The 27,604-nt window shown below is 37.5% G+C and overlaps 2 protein-coding genes across 20 annotated transcripts in view; one reads left to right on the forward strand and one right to left on the reverse strand.

The window, feature by feature from the left end:
• Positions 1 to 27,604, reverse strand: part of LOC137247504 (uncharacterized) — a 95,780-nt gene that overhangs the window by 59,229 nt on the left and 8,947 nt on the right. The window lies entirely within an intron of this gene.
• Positions 1,208 to 10,610, forward strand: LOC137248844 (uncharacterized). Its single transcript, XM_067779736.1, is given in 4 exon segments — positions 1,208 to 1,462; positions 2,847 to 3,413; positions 8,585 to 8,928; positions 9,275 to 10,610. Coding segments are annotated over 4 exon segments (2,502 nt in total).

Consider the following 27,604-nt stretch of genomic DNA (forward strand, 5'->3'; position numbering starts at 1 on the left):
AGCTTAGAGAAAAGTTGAAAGGCCTTGGAATCTCAACCTCCGGCCAAAAGCATGAACTTCAGGATAAATTAATCCAGCACTACGGCTTGTCTCGAAATGAGCCTAGTGATAATGAGTCTACCCAGTCAGAATACGATGATGTTGAAGAAAGTAACAACATTATGCCTTCTCGTTTTTGTGGGAACGAACAACAATTCACCCTTAAAGATTTAGGCGATTGCATAGGTACTTTCACTGGGGAAGGATCCCTTGATATTAGGTTTTGGGTTAATGAATTTGAAATAAATGCAGCCATTGTAAAATGGAACGATCTACAAAAATTTGTATACGGTAAGCAGCTTCTGCGTGGAGCCGCTAAATTGTTCATTAGAAGCCAAAGTAGTATCAACAATTGGGTAACTTTAAAGAATGCGTTGCTTGAAGAATTTGGTTCTAAGTTGTCTTCATCGGAAGTTCACAAAATTTTAAAAAATCGTCGTAAACGTACAAATGAATCTTTTCTGGAGTATTTATACAATCTAATGTAGATAAGAAAACAAATAAATTTGAAAGAAAAAAGCATCATAGATTATTTTATAGAGGGAATTCCAGACTCAAAATTTAATAAGACAGTCTTGTATCAAGCAAAAACTATCAAAGATCTAAAAGAGCAAGTGAAAGTTTATGAAAAAATACGTAGGGCTAATGTGAGCCAGGTAAAAGCAGAAACAAGCGATGAAGTGAAAGCCAAGTTCACCTCCTTTGAAAAACCAAAAGAGGTATCAACTAAAAGGTGTTTTAAATGCGGTGATAAAAGCATAGGTCAGCTCAATGCCCACAAAAGCAGTTCAAATGTTTTAAATGTAACGAAATGGGCCATCGTGCTTCCGAGTGCAAAGGCAAGAGTACCAGAGAAATAAAAAAGGAACCGAGTTCAGTCAATACCAATAGCGTTAGGCACGAGTTACATTTTAAGACTGTCAAAATTAATAACTTCAGATTTGAAGCTTTAATTGGTACAGGGTGTTCACTTAATATAATACGTCATGATACGCTGTTAATGAGTGGATGAGTAGGTAAGTTGAGTAGTGATAAGAGGAAGCTTTACACCGCATGTGCAAATGCGATAGAAACAATAGGTAGCTTCGAAACTCCGATGCATGTGGACAACTTATCGTTAAACGTAGTTTTCCATGCTGTTAGAGAGCAGGATATTCAGTTCGCAGGAATGATAGGAAAGGCTATCCTCAAAGATGTTGATATTACTCTTACGGAAGATGAAGTTGTTTTCAAGAAAAAATGTTCTACGACAAAACCACCAGTTAAAGACAGTAAGCCAGTATCAAACGTAGAAGATAACATTGAAGAAGTTAATTTAGAAAAACCAACGGTCGAAGAAAGGTGGATTAAGGAGTTTGATGTTATAAATTTAGGAGAGCTGAAACTAGAACATACACCTGATTTGGAGCATTTAGATAAAAGCGTATGTAAAGAAGTAGAAAGTTAAGTTCGTGCATATTCACCGGAAGGAAATTGTTCATCCCCAGTGACCATGCAAAGAGTGTTGTCAGATGATATACCCGTATATCACCGGCCACGACGAATGTCTATTGCAGATCAGCGTTTTGTAGAAAAGCAAATTGACGAATGGCTAAAGGAAGGAATAATCCGACCAAATAACTCCAATTACTCTTCGCCTATTGTAGTTGTCTCTAAGAAAGATGGAAATAAGCGATTATGTTGCGATTACAGACGTTTAAATCAGAAAATCTTAGAGACAACTTTCCTATGGTTCTTATGGAAGATGTGTTTAGGCCCGAAGCCTAAATTCTTCTTAATTTGCGCCACCCTAATAGCACCACTTTATCGACCCCTAGTTCGCCCACCTGCATGTATATGTGTACATAGATAGGGTTATGTTGTCCGTACACATCTACATGCATGCCGGTACAACTATGTGGGGGAGCTTCCCCTTAAAACCGGAGACTTTTTCCGCGGTTCAACGGTTGTCCTCGACAAGGCAACCGTCTACTTTTCCAACGATCGTTGAGCGAACTACAACACCGTCCGAGGAGCCCCGCCACATTTTATTATAAAAAGGTAATTGTTGTTCAAATTTATTTCTGCACTATAATAAAGAAATTATTATAACGAGAAATATCTCTCGCCTTTCTTTTCTTTTCTTTTCTTTTCTTTTCTTTTCTTTTAAACTTAACCTAAACGCAATTGTGGTGCCTCCACTCCGTTGCTGATAAGCTTCAAGGGGCACGGGTCTTCACAACGTTAGATTTGTTAAATGGGTTTTTTCACTCACCGGTAGACACTCAGTCAATGAAGTACACATCATTTGTTACGAGTAACGGGCAATATGAATTTTGTTTTGTACCGTTTCGTATTTGTAACTCCCCAGCGGTCTTTTGTAGATATATCAAGGCTGTATTTAGGACGCTAATCCAAAAAGGTACAGTCATTACGTATATGGACGATTTAGTAATTCCGTCCGAAGATGAAAAAGAAGGAGGAAAAAGTTTAAAGAAGTTTTACAAGTATGCGCCATATATGGTTTGCAAATAAAGTGGTCAAAGTGTCAATTTCTCAAGCGGAGAGTAGAGTTCTTAGGGTATATTGTTGAAGGCGGTACTATACAAATTTCAGAAGAAAAGACAGCCACCGTGAGAAATTTCCCATTACCATCTGCAAGAAAAGCCTTCTAGAGGTTTTTAGGGCTAACATCATATTTTCGGAGATTTATAGCAAGTTTTGCGGTGATTGCAAGACCTCTTTCAAACCTATTGCGAAAAGACGTAGTTTTCAAATTAGGTGAAGACCAACCAGCAGCTTTCATGCAACTAAAAATACTTTTGCAGAAAGCACCGGTACTGCGCCTTTTTTCACAAAATGCACTAACGGAGGTCCATACCGACGCCAGCAAGTACGGATATGGAGCGATGCTGCTGCAGAAAGATGCCGATGATCAAGAGTTACATCCTGTCCAATATATGAGTAGGAAAACGAAGCCAGTTGAAGAAAATTATCCATCTTATGAGCTGGAGGTATTAGAGGCTCATAAAAAGTGGAGTATATATCTTTTAGGTATGAAATTTAAAATTGTAACTGACTGCAATGCTTTTACAATGACCTTTAAGAAAGAAGATGTGCCACCGAAGATAGCAAGATGGGCATTGTTCCTTCAAGATTTTAATTATGAAATTGAGCATCGTGCAGGAACAAGAATGGCCCATGTTGATGCACTGAGTCGAGTATATTGTTTAATGCTAGAAGACTCGATAAAGTTTCAGCTTAAACAAGCTCAACTGAAAGATGAATGGACAAGGGCTGTGCGGAAAATTCTGGAAAAGGACGTATATGAAAATTTCTATCTAAAACATGATATTCTTTTTAAGGATCCTGAAAAGGAACTTATAGTTGTTCCAGTACTTATGGAGGAGGAAATAATAAGAATGGCTCCCAGGCAAGGGCATCAAAGAAAACCAAAGAGATATTGGAGAAAACTTTTTATATTCCTCATATAAGTACCAAAGTTGGAAATATTGTACAAAGTTGCATAGAATGTATTGTAAGCGAAGCAAAGTCGGGAAAAAAGGAAGGATTTCTCAATACAATAAACAAAGAGGACAGACCATTGAGTACGTACCATATTGACCACGTAGGGCCGTTAGAAACAACAAGTAAATCGTACAATTATATTTTAGTGGTAGTCGATGTATTTAGTAAGTTCGTTTGGTTGTAACCCACTAAAAACACAGGAGCAGAAGCGGTAGTATAAAGACTTAAGAAGCAGGCCTCGATGTTTGGCAACCCTAAACGAATTATTACAGTTAGAGGCGCTGCGTTTACGTCTAATTTATTTAAGGAATATTGCGAGCCAGAAAATAACTACAGGAGTCCCGAGAGGAAACGGGCAGGTTGAGAGGATGCATAAGGTCGTCATACCTTTGTTGTCGAAACTATGCGTGGAAACTCCTGAAAGCTGGTTCAAACACATAGACCGTGTTCAACAATTTATAAATAGTACACCGCCACGTAGCACAAAATAATCGCCTTTCAAACTGCTAACAGTACTTGAAATGCGTATGGCCAATATGCCAGAGCTTCAAGAACTGCTTGAGGACGCTGCAGTAGATGAACTAAACAAAGATCGCGAGGTAGTCCGTAAACAAGCGAAGGAGAACATTGAAAAGATGCAGGAAGAAAATCGTAGGTAAAAAAGAAATGAATTGGTGGCGGTCAAGAGAACCCAATTTGGTTCAGGTTTAAAATTAAAGCCAAAGTATTTAGGGCCTTATAAGATAACAAAACAGCTTAGGCATGTTCGATACGAGGTAGAAAAAGTAGGTTATCATGAAGGGCCGGGAAGGACATCAAGTGTGGCTGAGTATATGAAGAAATGGACAGGCTCATTCGAGGGCGAATGAGAAATCAGGACGGCCGAATGTAGTGCTGGATGTAGGACAAAATGACAGGCAACTCCGACGACCGACAACACTAATGACAGATGATACTGAAAATGAACTAAATGAAAGAAGCTTGACATAAAACGACCTACATTTGAATATTGACGAATACGAACGAACAGTTGAAGTTGGAAGGTCAAGAGCGTAGGACTATCGAAAGAAGACGCCACTGAGCGCAATTACTTATTAATTCTTAAATATAAAACATTAACTACTAATTTAACCATTTAATAATAAACAAATGAAATGTGATTAATAAACTTTTATATTAACTTTATAAACATATGTGCGTGTGATTATTTATCTTTGGTGAGTGAGTTTTGTACCAACTCGACTCTAAGTCCTACATACATACAAATTTGTGTGATTTAAGTGATCTTTTGTGGAGAAGGAAAATGCATACTAAAATTCATCAATATGGATATAATCGTTCTGGAGATATCGCTACCGAAATTCGACGCACAGCTTTTTTAAAAGGCTTGAGCTGCATAATGGAAAACATTAGCAGTGTTACTGCGAAAATTCGCAAATAGGCGTAAAAAGATAACTTGCCGTTCTGCAAGTGAGCCTTAGAGGCTGGAGCTAACGTAATTGGGCCATTTTAGTCGAATACACCAAGCAATAGGCCTACTCATGGCGAGCTCTTTTCCTCTTAGCGCAGATGACCACTCCAGCCCACTTTGGATAGTTTCCGACCAAAATTTGCCAACATCTTTAACTTGAAGCACCGTTACACAAAATATAAACGCCTTGTAATACAATTAAATTTCTTCTGGAAAGGAATGACCAAATTCACTTGTACTACAAAGCTTGTACTTTTGAAAAACGGGCCCCTGGTCAAACTACGTACATATGTGTATGAAAAAAGGGTGGGTGTACTTATGTACGCGCAAGGGAAGTTATACTTCTTTATCATCATTAAACTAGGCAAAAAGCTATGTACGTATATACCAAATTTCAGCAACTCGAACAGTGAATAGAGTTTGTTCGAATAGATAGGTCCCTGGTCCACATACCGGGAAGAAATTTTAAAGGAACTCTCCCCGGATCGTTGTGAAGATATCCAGGAAATTGGAATAAAATCGGCGGAGTGGTTTCGGAGTCCATAAGCTGCATACAAACATATGTACATCCTTCTATATATATTTAGACAGATTAAATCTCCTTAGTGCACAAACATTAGCATACATACATACATACAAACATACCAAAAATAAAACTTTTGTTTAAGAATTTTAACGAAAAGTTTAAAAATGCTAACAAATAGTATTTTTCAGAGAGGTATGCATTCTTAACCATTAACAACATTAACACGCATAAAAATGTATGTACATATGTCAAGCTGATAATGATATGAAAATACATTCATATGAACATAAATACATTCCCGAAGTTAAATAACGCCAGCGATTGCTAACTTTTTTCCGAATACATACAATGTATGTCATACATCCATATATGTATGTATATCCCACTCAAAGCAAGTTTGCTCGTACAATTCACAGCAAACACACACACGAACTGCATTTTGAACCTATGACTTTTGTGTCAAATTTTTTTAAATTTTCAGCTTTCATCATTTTTTCATAACGCGCCTAAAGAAGTATAACTTCAAATATTAGATCTTTGTGACATACATATATTGCAACTAGTTGAATGAAGCGAATGCATAACATATATGTACATACATATGCCTGCAACTTGCAACATTTTCCCACACCATATGTGTAGGTATTTATTTATGAACGTCGAACTATTTGCGTTTGGAAATATAAAGAAACTTCAGACATGGCAACTGAAGCTTATTTTGCCATGCCCATTCAAATACAACATTTCACGAAGCACTGAAGCATTCTGACTCTACAAGAAAAATACTCGTTAACACAATTTGTATCCTATTCACTGTTAAACTGCGGTTTTTAACTGTGAAAAATGTAAGTAATGTAGTTGGTACACTAGTGGGAAAAATAATTTCACTTGCAAAATGTGAAAGCACCCTTAGCCAAAGCAAATGTCGAATTTTTCTTTTTATGCTTTGCTTGCAAAAAAAGTTGGAAGCTGTCTACTTTTTCATGTCAGATGGTGCCAGTGTCGCTCAATCTGCCGTTGTCCTTAAAAATACGTGCAATCTACTCATAATGCATAATATTGTGTTAAACGCAACAGTGAATGCAAAAGGAAAAGTCCGTGCTACTTTTTGGGCACATAATAAAAACAATATGCTGCAATGTTAAAGTGGCTTTTAATACGTTTTAGTTAGTATTATTATGTTCCTTTGAACATACATACATATTAATATTGACAATTTAAATATTAATAATTAATAATAATTAATTAATTATTAATAAATATTGACAATTTAATATAAGTAACATTTTATACGTTCTACTTAGTTTTATTAATTTTTATACATTTTTTTTTTATTGAATAACTTTATGTTTTGAAAATATATATTTCTATCTTTACATTTACTTTGTTTTATAGTTCTTTCTTGATGAAAAAGTGATTTTTTAAGTAAATTTTGCATTGAAGAAACACCAAACCTTCTTTTATAAAAAAGTTTTATCTGGCTAGCTCGACCTCCGCGTTCTTAGTTATATGAATATAAGTAAGTATTGTCAGGATTAGCTTGAAATCAAATAACCAAAGTCCTTTTTAATTTCAAACTTCACAGTCCACATTTTCTTTTAGCACACTGTTGGGAGTTGTCACTCAATTTTTACACGCACTTATGCAATTGTTTTAGTATTGTGTGGCCGGCTCTGTCATAATGCATAAGATTGAGTAAAACTCATCTATATGAAAAATGTCGTTGTGTTCAGTGGTTAAATAACTACCCTGCCAACCATGACTACCCACTTTTAACCACTTTCCCCTGAAATTCCAACACCATCGAAAATTTCGGTGTAAAAAAATTCAAGTTTTTGGGATATTTTTCAGGGTGGAAAAAATTTCCCATAAATATAATGAGTGCGAATGAAACGACGTGAGTGTCTTGTTTAGAAAAAACCCAAAAATGGGAAATAAACAAAAATTATTTGACGTGCCATTGTCGTTGGAAATTTTCAAAAATTCAAGCGAAATTTTTGCAATTTTGCTTGAAATTATTAATTATTCGAGTTTTAATTGTAAAAAATATCAAAAAAGTGAACAAACGGTGAAGCACTCTTGCTTTTCATAAAACAATAGTGGAACGGACGACCATATTTCTAAGAACTGCCGTTTTCATCGCCGCCATACAGTAAATACTCCAAAAAAATGTGTATTATTATCCTAAATTTATATATTATGGTGTCCAACATAATATAGAGATGCAACTGCGCTGATGCATCTATATATTATGATGAATACCAAAACAAGTGAAGTGCTAAGTCCCTGACAAATTTCAGGAAGATTTTATGGTGTCATCATAAAATATATCTGTACATGCGCTGGGACATATATGCATGATGGTGTATATCAAAGCGGGTTCAGTGCTAGGCCCCTGACCAAGTTCATGAAGATTTCATGATGGTATCATTAAATATATATATGCATGCACCTGTACATATATGCATCATAGTGTGTCAAAACGGGTTCAGTGCAAGGCCCCTGACAAAGTTCAGGAAGATTTCATGATGTTATCATAAAATATATATACGCATGCGTCTGTACATATATCCATAATAGTGTACATCAAAACCAGTTCAGTGCAAGGCCCCTGACAAAGTTCAGGAAGATTTTATGTTGTCACCATAAAATATATATATGCATGCGCCTGTACATATATGGATAATAGTGTATGTCAAAACGGGTTCAGTGCAAGGGCCCTGACAAAGTTCAGGAAGATTTCATGATGTTATCATAAAATATATATATGTTAGGGTCATTTCAGGACTTTTACGGAATCATTTCTGTATAGTTTTCGGGATCCATTCGGTATAAAAATATTTATGTATGTTGATATATTAGTTTTTAACATTTGTTTTTTTTTTTAACTTTTTATTTCCAGTTCTTTTGGAGAACACACTGCAGAACAGCACAACAAAACAGGATAACACCTACAAAATTTTTTAAAATTATCATCATCATTAACACCATCATCAATATTAATATTATTGTTTTTATTATTATTATTATTTATATTGTAGCGATGCAAGAGAACGTTCTCAAATTTAATGAGCAAAGAAAAGGCATATTTTGAGGAATTGAAAGAAAAATTTAGGAAATTAAATGAATCATCTGGGCAAGATATAGATAATATACCGTCAACTAGCAGGGGGGCAATTTCTTTAGATAGAGATGAAGTACCATCAACTAGTGTGGGGGTGGTTTCTTTAGATAGTAATGATGTACCATCAACAAGTACAGGGGTGGTGTTTCATATTTCATCTGCCAATGATGCACCGTGCGCTGGTGGGGAACTTCCTTCCTGTTATGACAGCGATAGTGAATATGATAGCGATAGTGAATATGATAGCGATAGTGAATATGAGTTATTTATTTGAAGATAATGAACTAGATGAGAGTGTAGACGAGGTAGGACCCACGGACATGACGGGAAGGGTACGTTCAGCGTTGAAAGGTTGGGCAGAGTAGTCTTTCTGATCTTTTGCACTCTTTGGAAGGAGCAGGACTTAAGGGATTGCCAGTGGACGCCAGAACAGTTCTGGGTACAAGCAGGGAACTAGTAAGTATTAGGCCTTTTTCAGAGGGCGAGTTTTTGTATTTTGGGATTGAATATAACTTTTACTTTAAAGAATTTGATTTTCTCCAAAGTTTAGAGCGAATTTCAATAGATGTGGGAATAGACGGGCTTAAAGTTTCAAAAGTTCTAACAGGGTATTATGGCCAATTTTGGGTCACGTTGTAGATTTCCTCAATTCGGAACCATTTATGATAGCTTGTTATTCAGGGATGAGTAAACCCCCAGATGTAAATGATTTTTTAAAAGAATTTTGCGAGGAGATAGGCACTTTAGCTCAGAATGGGGTGAAAGTGGGATCTACACAATTGTTAACGGAATTTAGTGTTAGGCTATTTACTTGCGATTCACCAGCTCGGGCATTTATAACTGGGGTAAAGGGTCATACAGCAAAAATTAGCTGCCCGAAATGTTTGCAAATGGGGCAACATTTAGATCGGGTGTGCCTATCCCAAGAAGTGGGCGAGCTAAGAACAGATGATTAATTTAAAAATAGGCTAGATTTGTCATTCCATAAGCAGAGAGAGGTTTTGCTAGAATCAGTAAATATTGGCATGGTATCTCAATTTCCCTTAGAACCCATGCATTTAGTGGACTTAGGAGTAACAAAAAAACTACTCCAATTGCTTATTAAAAGAGGGAACGTAACGAGAATGAACGAAAAATTGATGTTTCTGAATAATTACGTTCCCTCTGAGTTTTCTAGACGAAGCCGTGATCTAGACGAATTAAGGAACTGGAAATCGACAGAATATCAGATGTTTTTATTGTATTCTGGCAAGTTCGTTTTGAAAGACTGCATACCGGATAACCTTTATTATCACTTTCTTTTGTTGCATTGTGCTGTTCGACTTCTCTCCTGTGAGAAGTCTTGTAAAGTAGAATCTAATGTTGCGAATGAAATGTTAAAAGAGTTTGTTAAATTATTTAGTAATTATTTCGGCGCGAATTTAATTAGTTTCAATGTCGACGGCCTTTTGCATTTAAGCGATTGCGTAAAACAATTTGGTCCGTTAGATTCTTTTTCAGCATATAAATTTGAGAATTATATGCAATACATTAAAAAACTTATTCACAATCCATCTAAGATACTGCAGCAATTGTTTTTGAGAACAGAAGAAAGAAGAAATTTTACGGATTGTAGTAAAATTTTTAAAAATGATAATTTTATTATAAATTTTAAGAAGAATAAGGACAGTTTCTTCTTAAGTAGAACATTGGGTTCTATAAAGATTGTTAACCAACAAAACGAAAATAGTTTCGTAGTTCGAGTTTTAACAAAAGTTGGAAACGTTTTTATAGAGCCCCTTGTGTCCTCATCTGGATTAGGTATTTTAGTTGCTCAACTTATAGATGAGGACATACATATTATAAACAAAGAAAATTTAGTCCTTAAGTATTATTCCATACCTGTAGGCCCTAGATTTATTTTAATTCCGTTATTACATAATTTATTTTATAAATTTGCATAGGTTATATATAGTTAATATTGGCGTTGTGAATAGTAGTTTGTAGATATATTTCACTATTTCGTTTTACTATTTAAGTCTTTCCGTTTCCTTTTCCATTTTGTACATAATAACCTGCATTGTTTGTATTATTTATTTCTTTGTATACAATTAGTATTAATATATTTTTAATAAAATAAATATTATATGAATTAACAAAAAAAAATATACATAATAGTTATTTTAAAAAGTTCTAATTTATTTGTAAAATTATGTATATGTATATTCTACTTTGGAACTAAAATTTTCTAAATTAATTGTTTAATTTTTTTTGCTTTTCAAAATGGGAAGATGAAGTCTTCTTAAAAAATTATGTTGAATTTTATTACAAACTTAGAATTTTCTTCTTCTTTTTTCTCAGCAATTGACTGGCAAAATTCAAAAAGCTATTGTTTAACCCGAGCTCTAAAAAAAGGGAAGATCAAGTTTTTAAAAATTGTGTTGAATCAATAATTAATTTTGGCTTTTATTTTTATTTCAGCAATGCAAATATTCACGCAGGACTTTGGAAAAGGTAAATAAAGCCCGTCTCTGAAGTTGTGTTGAATCAATAACTAATTTGGTCTTTTATTTTTTCTATTTTTCCAGTAGCAAATATATCTTTGGGAGCATAAGGAACAGCATGACAACCACTCACGCTGATATGGATCTGCTGGGAACGGAGAAAATATTTTTTTTTTTTTTCATATTAGTTAAATTTATATAGCTAGAAATAATGTTAAGAAATTGTACAAAGTTGTAACGAAAGTGACTACTTTTCACTCATTGTAAACGAGTAATAAATGCTAGTATATATCAAAAGAAAGGTAATTCGATTACTTTTCTTTCGATGCTAGTATCGTTAAAATTGATAAAAGATTTCTGAAAATTTTTTCAAATTTAGATACACATATATGTAACTAGTAAAAATGTTGACAAATTTTATAAAGTTGTAACGAAAGTGAATATTTTTCACTCATTGTGAACGAGTAATAAATGATAGTATATATCAAAAGAAAAGTAATTTGATTACTTTTCTTTCGGTACTACTATCGTTAAAATTGATAAACGATTTCTGAAAATTTTTTCAAATTTAGATACACATATATGTAACTAGTAAAAATGTTGAGAAATTTTATAAAGTTGTAACAAAAGTGAATATTTTTCACTCATTATAAGCGAGTATTAAATGCTAGTATATATCAAAAGAAAAGTAATTTGATTACTTTTCTTTCGGTACTACTATCGTTTAAATCTATATCTGATAAGAAATTTTTGGAAAATAAGAGATACATGTATATAGCTAGGGAAAACTTGGTAAAATTTTGTAAAGTTGTAAGAAAAGTGTATGTTTTTTACTCCTTGCAAATGAGTTTCAAGTTTGAGCATATACCAAAAGAAATATAATTAAATTATTGTACTTTTGATAGTACTGTCAATAGAATCAAAAATTTTTATCCCAAAATTTTGTATATTTTAGAAAAACACCTCTGTAGTAAGAAATTTATTTGCTAAGTTATACAAGTATTATTTGTTAAAAACAACTGACGGCTCTCTGATAAATATCAAAGTTTATTAAATCGAGTGATCAAAATAATAGAATTAAAAAGATACTTATCACAATAATCCTTAGTTTTAATTGATTTGAAAAATTTAGCTTATAGATTGATTGGTTTTTAATGGAATTGCCCTTTTGCCAATTATCGAATTAATTACTTTGATAAATAAACAAATGTCATTTTAATGTCAAAAATCCGAATATTAGGCTGTTTTTTAAAATTACTTTATTTCAATGTTATTTGTATTTATTTTTAAATTTATATAAAAAATATTATAGTTTAGTAAATACTTAAAAAAAGTTGTGATTGCAAATAATTTATATTTATGTTATTTAATAACTTTAAGACCGTTTTATCTTAAACTTTATGTGCGATGAAGATTAATTTAATGCAAAAAGTCCTTTTAACAGATGTATTCTTAACATTTTATGATAAAACGGCCTACAGAACAATTGTAAATGAATTTTTATATTATTAAATAAACGTTTTCATTAAAAATTAAAAAAAAGTTTGGAGATTTTTTTGGGTATTTTGAGTTTTTTTGGGCATTTTTTAGATATAAAATTGTTCCGATATGGCATCCCTACAAAAATACAACCCTGTGTTATGGGAAATTTTCAGTTAGAGAGGAGCAACTATGCATTTTTCCTTATGGCACTTTGGTATAAGTGCGAGAAGGATGCGCGATCACACGTACACGGCTCGCTCAAGGGGAAAATGGATAAAATCCGCACACCGCCTATACAAAATTATCCATTTTTTTATCCACTTTTTTACTCAGTCATTATCCAGTTTTTGACGCAGTTTTGGTTGGCAGGGTAGCTACAGCACAGGGTGCACCGAAAAGCGGAGACACAACCTTCTGATGGCCATAGTGTATAACATGTAGCTGAATCAGTTGCGATGAATTGTGGACACGCACCATTTTAAGAAATGAAACATATACACATATTTTAGTTACATCTGAGTAGTTATAATGCGTATTGAAATTTAGCAGTACTAATTTTATGCGCAGCAATTTCAGAGGTGTATTTAAAGTTTGACGCTTAGCAGTCCATATAAAGTTTAAGCTTAAACTAGAGATATACGCCACCGCCGATTTTCGTCGTGTTTCGCACGCCGCCGCCGAATTTCAAAAATATCGGCGCGTTACTATATTTTCTACTCTTTTAAGACTGTCTAGTTCATTTCGAAAAGTGGTCCGATATGGTCGAAAGGGGTATCAACGTATGCGCAATTAATTGCGAAATTTAACACTTTCTAACCGTTCAAAAGTTATTTGAGAAAACAGGCGCTTTCAATGCCAGCTTAACACGGATTTTGCTTCACCGAATTCACCCAGTTATTAAAGCAAAACAATAAAAGAAAAGTTATGTACTTAATTTAAATGTTAAATTTGCATAATTTTTTCAAAAAATTAATAAAGAATAATGAATTCAAATAAAATGACCCAAGTTGAACATGTTTTCAAATTCAATTGTCCTCAAGTTGTTAAAAAAACAAGTTACCCGAAAAAGGTGTAGATTTTTTCAAAATGTCTATGTCCCGATTAGCTGAAAGAACAAGCGACGACATCAGCGATGCAAAATCCTTTGGTAGGCTCCAGTGGCTTAAATACTCCTTTAAAATGATTCCCAGCTCATACTTAAGTTGAAGATATATGCACGTATGATAAGGGTTACAAGAATCACTTTATTTGCTTAACTTATTTGCGAAACTATACAATAGCGTCTGAAATGTTAATTTTGATTTTCACACTTCATCATTCAACAGCCAAGTCTCCCGGTTTGACATTTCCTAAAGTCGACCGCCCTATCCCCAACTAGTCCCTTGAAGTGAATCACATTGGATATAGCTTATCCACCGTGTTTAAATATCACCTACACGTTACGGCACATATATTAACCAGGTTAGACTTTGTCCTTCGCAAGAACACTCGAGATGGTGAAGCAAAAGATTTCTCAAGACAGTCGAACAAATTACAGGATGTTCTACTACCCTAACGTAGGGAATAGTCGAACTCGTCTGAAAACGGCAGGCCGTAAACGAAGATTATCGAAGTCACTGTTTCGAACACAAACGTCTGCAAATTTTCGTCTAAATTTAAAAAAATTTATCCACGGTCCTTGCAAAGCTTAAATTATGTAGATGCAGCAAGGATTAATCGATTTTCACCCATGAGTTACGCAATGGTATCGACTTAGACTGCTTATGATTTCGAGGGCGGCATTCTGGCCGAATAATTACTCCCTAACGTTTCAAAGTGTTTCTTTGGTGTAGCCCGGCAGCATGGCGCGACAACAAGTCTTCGGAGCTACACCTAGAGCTTCTAGGAAAGTGACGTAGAAGAAAGTATTGGTTCGAAGTCGCAGTCCTATAGCTTCTTTGCTGGCATATGGTATGAGGGCCAGGAGGCGTGGTAGCTCTTAGAAACAGCCGAAAAAACTGGCGCGATCAACAGTAAGCCAGCATTGATGCTAATCGTTAAAACTGTGCCACGAGACTCATGACTATTAGTAGATAATTGATAGCAACCGTAAGTCGCCTTTGTGCCACAAATGATTTAAAGCAATCGTGCCGACGACGAGTATTAGAGTTAGCCCAGAACATCTCCTTCGGTGTAACTACGGTACAAAAGTGTGACCATTTTAAGTATTTCTCCCGCCCTCCGCAAGGAGCTACTTTTGAAATTTTTTGAACGTGTCGTGAGATTTTGAGGCCAAAACCCCGGATCTTTCCAAAATGGCCGAAACGTCGATTTCCTTAAATACATATAAACAAAACCTTTCCAAAAATTATTTCTTTAAATTTTCGTATTACAAGCCTCCCAGATACTCATTCGTAACTTCATTATATTGTTCCAGATCGTCAAACATGCCATTGACGTTAGCAGTATGTTTCCATATTCATTAGTTGTGGACAATGTGATAATCTGAAGTCCAGCCATTCTGTTTAGAGGTTTACGGCGATCATTTTGTCGGCGCGCCGGCCCCAATTCTCTTGCCGGCAGCACATGGGGTAAAGACAAAGAAACGCTCATTACTACTTACAAAACAATTGGACGGCCGACTGCGTCCCCGATATGGTTGCCAAGCCTAAAGGTTACTCACTCGAAGAAAATACAGGCCTGCCAAAATACTGCCCTCATAACCGCCACGGGCTGTCTTCTTATGTCCCCAGAACACCACATACACAATGAGGCTAGAATACGGCATGAAGCAAAAAAGCACAAGCAGGTCCTCAGTGATATCCACAAACAGGCGTCGGACCTATATGCCAGGAATTGCCCGCAAAGAAAAACACCCAGAACTAGCAGAAGAGAAACGCACTCTCCCTAGTGCACCTATTGGATGGGGCGAAGCACTGCTACAACAACAACAATAACAAAGCCTGACGTATATGTACGTAATGCAAGAGATGACGTTTGGGGCAGCCTGTTCTCTAACATCAGCACAATGTGTTAAAAACAAAAACGCATTAGAGTTTGCAGATGAGTTGAGATGGAAATCCAACTCTAGAGCTGTATTAAACAGTCTTGAAGAGATAGAAGAAGAAACTCCTGTACCCATTAAGTATCCGTCATCTGAAATAGGAAACGAGAAAATCCTGGAAATGTGGTGGCCTAATGAGAGTGATGTATTCACTTTCCTTAAAATTGTATTGAGTGGATGAGGATATTCTCAATTGGCATAAAAAACCGACAAAGACAGATGGGTAACGTACTCTGATGTCTTTATTCGATCCTCTAGGTTTCCTCTCACACTACATTATTTATCTTAAGATTATATTACAAGAAGTCTGGAGAACAACTGAAGGTTGGTTAAATGAAATTAGCGAAGAAGTGTTTGAGAAGTGGCTTATTTGGTTGAAGCTCGTACACGGCATTGAAAAAGTTAAGATTCCAGGATGGTACTTAACAAAATCAGACTCAGATATTCAACTGCACATATTTGTAGATGCCAGTGAATTGGCGTATGCAGCTGTACGATGTTTTCATATAAACTCTTCCTCTGGACTGCCTGGTGTTTGCTAAAGCAACGGTCGCTCCAAAACAACCAGTTTCCATCCCTCGTCTTGAGGTGATGGCTGCTGTACTAGGAGTTCGAATAGGTGATATGATTTGCAAGCAAAATAATCTGCAGGTAGACAGTAGAACTTTTTGGTCAGACTCCAATACCGTCCTTTCTTAAGCTTAATGTTGCAGATGGTGGTACAAAATCGAAGAAACCTTTCTAGTTTAATTTGAAAAGTAGGTGGTTTGTAGGACGAGATTTCTTGTGGCAACAGAGTAGTATGGAAATGCTGGTTTTAACTCAAATGGTGAAAGGAAAAGTGTGTATGTGTATGTGTGTGTGTGTGCGTATGTGTGTATGCGGTTACACACACCCACACATACATACTTACTTTTCCTTTCACATTTTTCCTTTCCCCCTTTGAGTTAGAACCGGCATTTCCATACTACTCAACAGGAATTTTCGTGGCCTGAAAGAATCACGAGCAGCATAGAAACCAAGGAGAAATTAAGACCACATATAGCATTTGTTCACGTTATGGAAAATTTCGACGATAATTTTCTGGACTTGACCAAATTTTCAAGCTGGAAGTGGCTAGGCCACTTTGACATAATCGGTTTAAGGGCTAGCCGGGGGAGATCTCATCGGCAGCGTCTGTACACCTCTAGGTGCGGCTGCAAACGGGCGTCTGTCTTGGAGCAAGCGGCTCGCTATATAAACGTGCCAAGTAATATTTTCACCTTCGCTAAGCGGGTTGTGCGCTGGGCTTGGGACCCGCCACGTAAAAACATACTCCAATGAAATATAACAACAAGCCTCGGATAAATACACTCTCTATTGATGACGACCATGGCAAACGTTTGAAGGACAATGAATTGAGGGCATGCACCTGGAACGTCCGCTCCCTGATTGGGATTGGTGCAGATGCCCGGCCCGGTTGATGTCCTCGTCAAAGCAAAATCTGACATCACCGCCATCCACGAAATGCGTTGGACGAAGCAAGGAAGAAAGAAGATCAAAAATTGTGACATATATTGGAGTGGCCATGCGAATAAGCGCAGTTTCGGCGTCGGATTCGTGGTGGGAGAGAGACTTTGTCGCCAAGTGCTGGCGTTCACGCCTGTGGACGAGCGTCTCGCCGCTATCCGAATAAAAGCAAAATTTTTTAATATATCATTCATCTGCGCCCATGCGCCGACAGAGGAGGAAGACGATGAGGTGAAAGACACTTTTTATGAACAATTAGAACGCACATACGAGCGCTGCCCCCGTCATGATATAAAAGTCGTGCTTGGCGACTTTAACGCCAGGGTGGGCAAAGGTGTTTTTGGCCCTACAGTCGGAAAGTTCAGCCTACACAACGAAACTTCTCCTAACGGACTGAGGCTGATTGACTTTGCCGGTGCTCGAAACATGGTCATACCCAGCACGAGGTTGATGCATAAAAAGATACATCAAGCTACATGGCTGTCTCCTGATCGAAATACTCGCAATCAGATCGATCACGTTGTGATAGACGGACGGCATGCCTCCAGTGTTTTAGATGTGCGCACGATCCGAGGACCTAACATCGACTCGGACCATTATCTCGTTGCAGCCAAAATACGCACCCGGCTCAACGTGGCTAAAACCAAGGAACAAAAAACACAAGGAAAGCTAGACGTCGAAAAGCTTCAATCACAACAGACTGCCAATGATTTCGCAACTCGACTCTCACACCTGCTCTCTGAGAGCACAACTCAACCTGAAGGAATACAGGAGCAGTGGGAGCATATCTCCAAAGCACTTCGTACTGCCGCCGAGGAAAAAATTGGTTACCGGCGGCCACGAAAAAACAACTGGTATGATGAAGAATGCCGCGTTGCAACCGAAAGAAAAGACGCTGCCTACAGGGCTACGTTAAAAGCGAGCGCGACAAGAGGAGTGTGTGAACGCTATCGTGAGTTGAAAAGAAAAGCGAGACGCCTTTTCAGGAAGAAAAAAGCAGAAGCAGAAAGGCGTGAGTGCGAGGAGCTTGAGATGCTAGCCACCAGGAATAACGCCCGAAAATTCTACCAAAAAATACGGCGACAGACGGAAGGTTTTAAGACCGGGGCAAACTCCTGTAGAGAGTGCTTAGATTATGGAGGGAATACTTCTCTGCTCTCCTAAATGGAGGCAGCAATTCACCGCGCAGAGATGAAGAACCCGATCCCACAATCGATGATGATGGAATATATGTCCCCCCGCCCGATTATGACGAAGTTAGAATAGCAATAACCAGATTGAAAAACAACAAGGCCGTGGGCGCTGATGGATTGCCTGCGGAGCTATTCAAGTTCGGCGGCGAGGAGTTGGTAAGGCGCATGCAGCAGCTTCTTAGCAAAATATGGGCGGACGAAAGCATGTCCCACGGTTGGAATCTAAGTGTTCTTTGCCCAGTCCACAAGAAGGGGGATACTGCAAAATGCACCAACTATCGTGGAACCAGCCTTCTTAATATCGCATATAAGGATCTTGGAAAAAACCCGTGAAAAGAGAATCGACACGCATCACCTCTTCGTCGACTTTAAAGCCGCCTTCGACAGCACGAAAAGGAGCTGCCTATATGCCGCTATGTCTGAATTTGGTTTCCCCCCAAAACTTATACGGCTGTGCATAATGACGTTGAGCAACACCATCAGCTCAGTCAGAATTAGGAAGGACCTCTCCGAGCCGTTCGAAACTAAAGGAGGTTTCAGACAGGGTGACCCCCTATCGTGCGATTTCTTTAATTTGATGCTGGAGAAAATTATACTAGCTGCAGAACTTAACCGCACTGGAACAATATACTATAAAAGCGTGCAATTACTGGCATATGCTGATGACATTGATATTATCGGCCTAAACACCCGCGCTGTTAGTTCTGCCTACTCCAAACTGGAAAAAGAAGCGGTAAAGATGGGTTTGATGGTGAATGAGGACAAAACGAAGTACCTGCTGTCATCGAGCAAAGAGTCAGCGCATATGCGCCTTGGCAACCACGCTACTGTTGGCAGCCATAATTTCGAAATAGTAAAAGACTTCGTTTATTTGGGAACCAGCATCAACACTAGCAACAACATCAGCACTGAAATCCAGCGAAGAATCAGTCTTGCCAATAAATGCTACTTTGGACTAGGTAGGCAATTGAAAAGTAAAGTCCTCTCTCGGCGAACGAAAATCATACTCTACAAGTCACTTATCGTACCCGTCCTGCTATATGGGGAAGAAGCATGGACCATGACAACAGCAGATGAAGCGGCTTTGGGAGTGTTCGAGAGAAAAGTTCTTCGAAAGATTTATGGACCTCTACGCGTTGGCGATGGCGAGTACCGAAGAAGATTTAATGATGAGCTGTACGAGCTATACGCAGACATCAACATAGTCCAACGAATTAAAACGCAGCGGCTGCCCTGGCTAGGCCATGTTATGCGAATGAAAGATGATGCTCCGGCCAAGAAAGTGTTTCTATCGGAACCCGCCTATGGAAGCAGAGGTAGAGGGCGGCCCCCACTCCGTTGGAAGGACCAGGTGGAAAACGATTTAAACTCCCTTGGTGTGACCAATTGGCGCCGGTTGGCGGAGCGAAGGAGCGACTGGCGCGTCTTGTTGGACGGCCATAACCGTTTAGACGGTTAAACGTCAATTAAGTAAGTAATGGCCTTTTATGAGTTACTGCTACTATTTTCGTGTTTGGTCTTAAGCTATAGAAGAGGATAGCCCTAAATCTGAACAAGGATTACGACATCCCACATAAAAGTTTAATGTTGGCAATGACAGAAAATTATTCATATCTTTATTCATATCTACCCTAACTAGGGTAGGCACCTTGTCGTTGGTGTGAGGGCTTAGCCGATCTCCATAGCGCCCGACTATGAGGCGGAGCTGTTTACGACTGGCATCTAAGCGGTTTGGCCTCATAGGAGAGGTTTGCTGCGAGACCCCTAGGTTCTGCAACCGGTACGAGGAGGAAGAAGCTTCGAATGGCAGAATGAAGAGGCAACGTTCGGCGGAAGGCGACAAGCCTGCTTTCAAGAGGCAGAAATGACCCAGTCCCAGAGCCATGGACAAGACAAGTAGGCCCAAAGCTGTAAGACAGATGGTCCCCAATAGCGAGGTAGCAACTACCTCGAAAGCTGCGATCCAGCGAAACAGCACGCTTGAGAAAAGTCCAAGCAAGGGGAAACATTTCCCATCGGGAGATGGTATAGAAGAGCCAGCAGACAGCACTCACACTTCGATCAGGGAGCGGGTAGTGCCGGGCTTGGTGACCGATACCACGATGGAATGGGCAGTGAAGACGTTTTCTAAGTTTAAATCGCCGGGGCCAGATGATATATTCCCGGCCATGCTAAAAGTTTAAAGTAGGGCGGCCGTGGAATAGCTTAAAATAATATTCGATGCGTGCATAGGACTGAATCATGTACCGCACTCTTGGAGAACTGCGGTCACGTGTATCCCAAAGACTATAGACTCATTAGCTTAACATCATTTCTGTTCAAAACCTTTGACAGGCTGATAGATGTGTACATAAAGTCCAACGTGGATGAAAAGCTGCTCTCCACAACACAGTATGCGTACACCAAAGGCAAGTCGGTAAACACCACATTGCATAGGGTGGTAATAAGCATAGAGAATATAAGGAATATGCTCTAGGAGTCTTCTTAGACATTGCCGGGGCTTTCAATAATGTTTCTAAATGGGCGATTATGGATAGTCTTAATTACATTAAAGTACATCCAGCCTTAACGAGATGGATCGGCTGCATGTTAAATTGCAGGAAGCTTACATCACAATGCAGATTGTAAGAGGCCACGAAATCAGTGGACAGGGGAACGCCGCAGGGAGGGGTACTATCACCTCTTCTGTGGACGCTGGTCATCAACCAACTGCTCAGGCGATTCGATGAGGGAGCCGTAAAACTTACGGCTTACGCGGATGACGTTGCAATTGTCATAAGTGGAAAGTGCCTTCCAACGATTAGCTCTTTGATGGATCGGGCGCTTCGGGATATTCATACCTGCACTGAAAGAAAAAGGCTGGTAAAATCATGCGAAATACGGGTCAATTCAACCGAAATTTCTGTTAATTTTTATCCATCGCAACAAGATGTTGAATCAACTGCGCACAAATCGTTGAATCGTAATTGACCGTTTTAGTAGTCAAATGAACAAAAAAGTTGTTGCGACAGCTTTGTACGAAAGTACCTATGTTGCCATATAAATAAATAAATGTAAGGCGCGATAACCTCCGAAGAGATCTCAGGCCGAGCTTCTCTTCCAATTTGCGTCGTGCTCCTCTTGATTTTCCCTACAAATTATCCGAACGGGACCTACATGTTTTATGCCGACTCCGAGCGGCATCTGCGAGGCAGGTGAGTTTTCAATGAGAGCTTTTCATGGCAGAAATACACTCGGAGCGCTTGCCAAACACTGCCGAGGGGCGACCCCGCTTAGAAAAAATTTCTTCTAATTGAAAAACCTTATTTCTAAAATTTTTATGTTGCTTTACCCGGGGTGCGAACCCAGGGCATACGGTGTGGCAGGCGGAGCACGCTACCATCACGCCACGGTGGCACTTACTAAGCAAACGTTAATTGGGCTTACAGCAAATATGCTGGCACACATTAAACATTATACTCTTTATTATTTTGTTTTATTAAACGCACTTTCACCAAATTTTATATTTTGTAATTTATTTAATTTATAAGGTATAAATGTAATTTATAGTTTTGAACTTCGCTTTGCAAATAGAAATGAAAATAGTAGTCACAAAACTGATTCTCAATTCTTTCGGTTGCAGCTCAGCTCATTCTCAATTTCTTCTCTCGCATGTAGTTGCCACACTTGATTATTTCGAACAAAACTTGTAAAAATGTTTGACATAACATTTTAAATAGAGAACTTGTAAGTTATAGAAAAGTAAAGAATCAAATCGCTAGAAGGTAATTCACTACTGAAGTAACTTTACATGTAATTCGGCAAGTTTAATTTTCGTAACACTTTAAGTTGAAACGATTCCAAAACAACTCAAACTTTTATTTTGTTGGAACCATCAACATTAAAAAAGGATGTTTTTTTTATTAGCTTATTAGATTCGTTCGCGTGAGTGAAAATTCGTAAAAACTTGAACAAAATGTTACTAACTTTGGAAAAATCCTGTTCGTTCAAACAAAACTTTTGCAACAAGAGAGAAGTTGCAAAATTGTACCCGATAAATAGGTGTCCCGGTATCTCATAATTTTTTGCATAGTAAATTCAAAAAAAGGTTTTTCGTTTTGTATTGATAACTGAAAAACTAGTTTTTTGTTGTTTTCCCATTTTGCGTGTTTTTTTTCGATTTGGTTGTTTTCTTATTTTGGTATATTTTCCAACAAGTGGCACCATCGTCATAAGTACAAAGTAGAGTTGTGTTAACAGAAAAATCAGTTAGATTGACCAGGTATCGGTCCATTTTACAGAATTTTGATAGACTAACTTAAGAGCGACAATTTCTCTTCTGTTGAAATGACTAAACTAATTTGTTCGTTTGACAAAGAACTCGGTCGAATTAACCGTAATTCGATCAATTTCACCGAATCTCCATTAAGTCAAGAACAACAGAACAGATATGCTGATTTTACTAGCACCATTTCTTTCAGTGCGGGCATCAAATGTCGGGTTGAAAGTCAATGCGGATAAGACGGATATGGTCTTGTTTACAAAGAGCTACAAGGTCCCAAATTGGATCAGGCCTAAGTTAGGAGGGGTTACCCTACAGGAGAAACCTTGCACAAAATATCTAGGAGTCATCCTAGACAGTAAGCTGTCATGGAAGCTCAACGTGGAGGAGAGGCTGAAGAAGGCTTCAACGACACTTTATGCATGTAAAAGAATGCTGGGGTGTACGTGGGGCTTATCGCCCTCTCTTTCTCATTGGGTTTTTACAGCGATTGTAAGCCCTATTCTATACTATGGAGTTCTTGTTTGGTGGAAAGCCACACAAAAAACAACATACCTCAAAAAATTAGAGGGGGTATGCAGACTATCAATGCTTAGCATTACGGGAGCCCTGAAAACAACCCCGACGGCTGCACTGTATGCCATTCTGCACATTCCACCTGTAGACCTGGTAGCAAAGAACATAGCATTAACAACCGCAACCAGGCTCGGTGCCTCGGGGCAGCTTGAGCGCCGACCATATGGCCATAGTAGTATAGCGTCATCAATTGCAAGACGAACAGACTACCTGATTCCCTATATGCGCTTCGAGGGAGATCTTAAGGCCACAATAGAGGGGGACGGTTGTACACAGATGGTTCCAAAGTAGTGGAAGAAGTAGCGTCTGCGGTATACTGTGCTGATCCGGAAATAAACAGATCCTACAGGCTGCCGGGTTACTGTAGCGTTTTCCAAGCGGAAATAGTAGCCGTAACCAAAGAAGTAGAAACCCTGGGAGAAAATAGCCCAAGCTGCAATTGTGTTAACTTCTATATTGACAGTCAAGCAGCAATTAAGGCAATAATCTCGCATAGCACAGCAACTAAATGCGTGTTAGAGTGTAAGCAGTCTCTGGAGAGGGACAGGGAGAAGCCCAGGGCATATGGGAATAGATGGGAATGAGAAAGCGGAGGAACTAGCTAAAAAGGGCGTATCCCTTGAAGCTTGCTCCGTAGATGTCCCCCTTAGTGGGCGAAATTAAGCGAAGGCGAGAGGCGCACATGATCGACCAAGCAGGAAAGGCTTGGGTTCAAGCGCGGGGCTGTAAAGTGTCGAAGATTATGTGTAGATCTTACAACCTTAGACTAACAAAGTTGCTTCTATCATTAAAAAGAGAGGACTGTAGACTCATGACGGGTATTCTGACTGGACACTGCCTTCTGGAGCCACATGCTTTCAAATTAGACGTGGTCAGTGATAGCAGATGTAGGAAGTGCGGGCTGGAAGAGGAAACGATCGAGCACGTTCAGGCTAAGGCTCCAGATATTAGGAGTGATACAGCTGTCAGATCTAGAAGCAGTATGTGGCTTAGGTCCTGGGAAGCTTCTAGTATTTGCCAAGAGGACGGATTTATTTTATAACATAGGTCCTGGTTTTTGATAGGGTTTTTCAGTTTGGTCGTAAAAACAAATTTCTGGTAACACTACGGATTTATTCAGTATGTGACGTCCTCATAGACCGGCCAGTTCAACCTAACCTAACCTAACCTAAGTCAATGGCAAAAGACCTTGCTAAGATTTACAATATTACCATAAATTAACTTAAAACTAATTAACGATGAGTTCAAGGAATAGTTGGACTTGCTCAGTAGTAAGACTCAATCAGTAACTTAAACAAAGGTCTTGACATCGTAAAGTCAAGATCCAGACTTCTACCCACATAGCATATGGAAGATTGATTAAAGTATAAATCACCACAATTAGACATTTTCGACTCCTTTTGACGACTAAAAACTGTTTAATCAATCATGCAATCAAAAGAAGACTCGAAATCGACTTCCTCTTATGAGTGAAATATGATTTATTGAAAAAGCAACAACAAAATGTAAAGCGATCACAATAAATGATTAAAATAAGATTCCTAATAGACTCTTAAATGTCTCGAGAAAGAATCGCAAAAGCTTTAAAACACACTTAAAAATTATTCCCACAAGACTCATAAATGATGGTAAATATGACTCGAAAAATACTAAATACTGATTAGAAATATAGGTTAAAAGAGGCTCACCAAGTGAAGTCGCACGTAGGGTACCATTTTCTCCCGACGAGGGAGTCTTTTCTGATCAGAAAATGAGCGCATATATGCTTATTTTGATCATGCTGGAGACTCCAAAAAGACTCTAATATGATTAGAGTTGGGATTCTACCGGGTATTTACCATTTTTATGGGTAAATACCAGGAAAAAACCCGGAATATTCCTTTTTTGTATCTTTTTTTGGGTATTTAAAAATCATTTTAATCGAGGCTGCTTGGAATTAGAATTCAGCAATTAAATTTGTACGTCATTTGAAATTTAAAAAATTTCGTTTTGATTTTAAACAAACAACCCAGCAAACAGTTTTATACAGGTCTCCTTCCGATATATATGAGCCTTATTGGCGTCATATACTGCTAATTTTAAGCCTTTTAATGACACTTCTTCAGGGCGTTTAGGAAGAATTTTGGATATATATCCGAAGCGGAAAACATAGGGGAGAAAATTGTTGTGATAAAACTCCCATGAAGATAAGATAGAAATAAAATAAGTATTAGTTGAATTATTTATTTATTTAGAATAAATTGTCGCAGAAAATTTTCGAGTTTTTATTCCGGAGCTGCCTAGTTTACTGATTTTAATATTTTCGGTAGGGTACACATATTTACGCAAACAAAGCTACCCCTCAAACATACTCACGGCGCTCATAATTTAAGAATCCGAAACGAATCCAAAATAAATGGCCAATATAGGAATCAGAAAAGCGTCGACACGCGTAGGAGGGTAAAAGAAAATGATATTTTTGTCTTTTGTTTAACGGCCTAAAAGCTCCTCACCTACCATGCAAAATTATCATTTATCAACTATTTATGTTAGTCACAGCGAGTGTGGAACAAATTTTGAAACTTTGTTACAATTTTTCATTTTAATAAAAATGAATTCATACATGTTAAATTCCAATTAGAATTAGCAATTGATGCAATTAGTTTATATTCTCTAATTTATTAAACAATTAGAAATAGTTCAACTAATTCCCATTGGATAATTGAAATTTTTATTCTAATGGTAAATATAATTGCAATTAGTTGCCATTAGCAAAAAAATTGGATTACCTTTACAATTAAAAATTTAATTGAATTCTGCTAATGCAATTAGATATTCAATTATCTCGAATTAGAATCAATTATTTATGTTTATTTACATCATTATTCGTTGACTTCAATAATTCTTTGAAAAAAATTTATTTTTATCAAAATAATTGATTCTGATTCGAGCTAATTGAATATTTAATTGCATTAGCAGAAAATGAAGGTTAATTAGCAATCATTAGCATTATCTAATCATTACTTAACATCTATGAATGAATTACATTTGAACATTATAGTTACCCTTGCTATTCTTTCTTTGTATAAGCATCGACGTTTTTCCGCTCATGGATGCTTCTCGACATCTTTAATGTGACCGCAAAGCTGACACGCTCTGTTCAGGTGTGTCGAACTATATATGACCCCAATAAGCGCTGACGATGCCTAATAAATAGGTCATATAGGTTCAGATAATCAAAGTTTATTAGAGTTAAAAATGACGTCGGAGAGTTCCAGAAGAGTATAATATGACCTGTTTAAAAGCCTTTTAAGACATATGTCGGACTCTTATTTAGGCTCAAATGATATAAGTTAATAGGCTCATATAGGACGACCATTGCAAGAAGGAAATACATTGGTTACGGCATCCCAAATGAGCACATACCGACTGTAAACGTTCCAATTTAGATATTTTTCCGACTCTTGTTTGACTTAAAATGTTAACTGGATAAACTTAAATTTTTACAACGGATTTATTATTGGCTAAATATTTTTGATAAACGCTGGATTACAGATTAAAACTAATTCAACCGATAGCGTAATGGCTAACTACTAGGGCGGGTCGATTTAAAAATCGCTCATTGCTCTGTGAAAATCGTATTCTAGGGATCAAACTAAGAAACTTTGCCGAAGGAACCATACCTCTCAAACGAATTCTGATGATTTTGAAAAATCCCACTTTGACCCATTTAGGGTGCTCCAATCGAGTCCAAATGTATGACCGACCTCCACTAACTTTGGAGGCCCCACCCACCGATGCCAGTGGCACACCCCCTGGGGTTCACCATACAAACATTTCAAAAAATCGGCGGTTTTGCACTTTACATGAAAAAATCAGCTAAATGGCTATTATTTTTCTTTATTTTTATTTATTTATTTATAATAATATTTATTATTTATTTATAACAATATCTATTTTTTCTCTTAAGAAATTTATTTAGTCAGAACATATGTAAATGAAAAAATTAATTTCAGTGAGTTATAGAAAAGAAACTAAAAAAAATTATTGTTTGAAGTCTTTTTAACTTTCAAGTCTGGCCAATTTCGCACGGCTCTCTAATGTCGTCGCCATAACAGCCTATACATTTTCCGGTATACCCCGTTTGGAAACGCTAGCTAGCAATTGAACATGTCGTTCCGTTCATTGTATGTGTGATGGAATTTTTGGATCATTAAACGGTGGATCATCTTGATTTAAATAATCTTTCAATGTATCGTACGGAATGCTTCGCGTGAATGGTGGTTCAAATACGATATTTATATCATTCAAATTGATCATTTCCGTATAACTTGTGCAATTAAAGTTTATATCTGGTTTTTTATAAACTCTAAGTTCCATTGGCTCGTCAACATTGGTTTGATAGCGTAGA

This window comes from Eurosta solidaginis, chromosome 4, assembly GCF_040869045.1.
Source record: "Eurosta solidaginis isolate ZX-2024a chromosome 4, ASM4086904v1, whole genome shotgun sequence".
In the NCBI taxonomy this organism is placed as follows: Eukaryota; Metazoa; Arthropoda; class Insecta; order Diptera; family Tephritidae; genus Eurosta; species Eurosta solidaginis.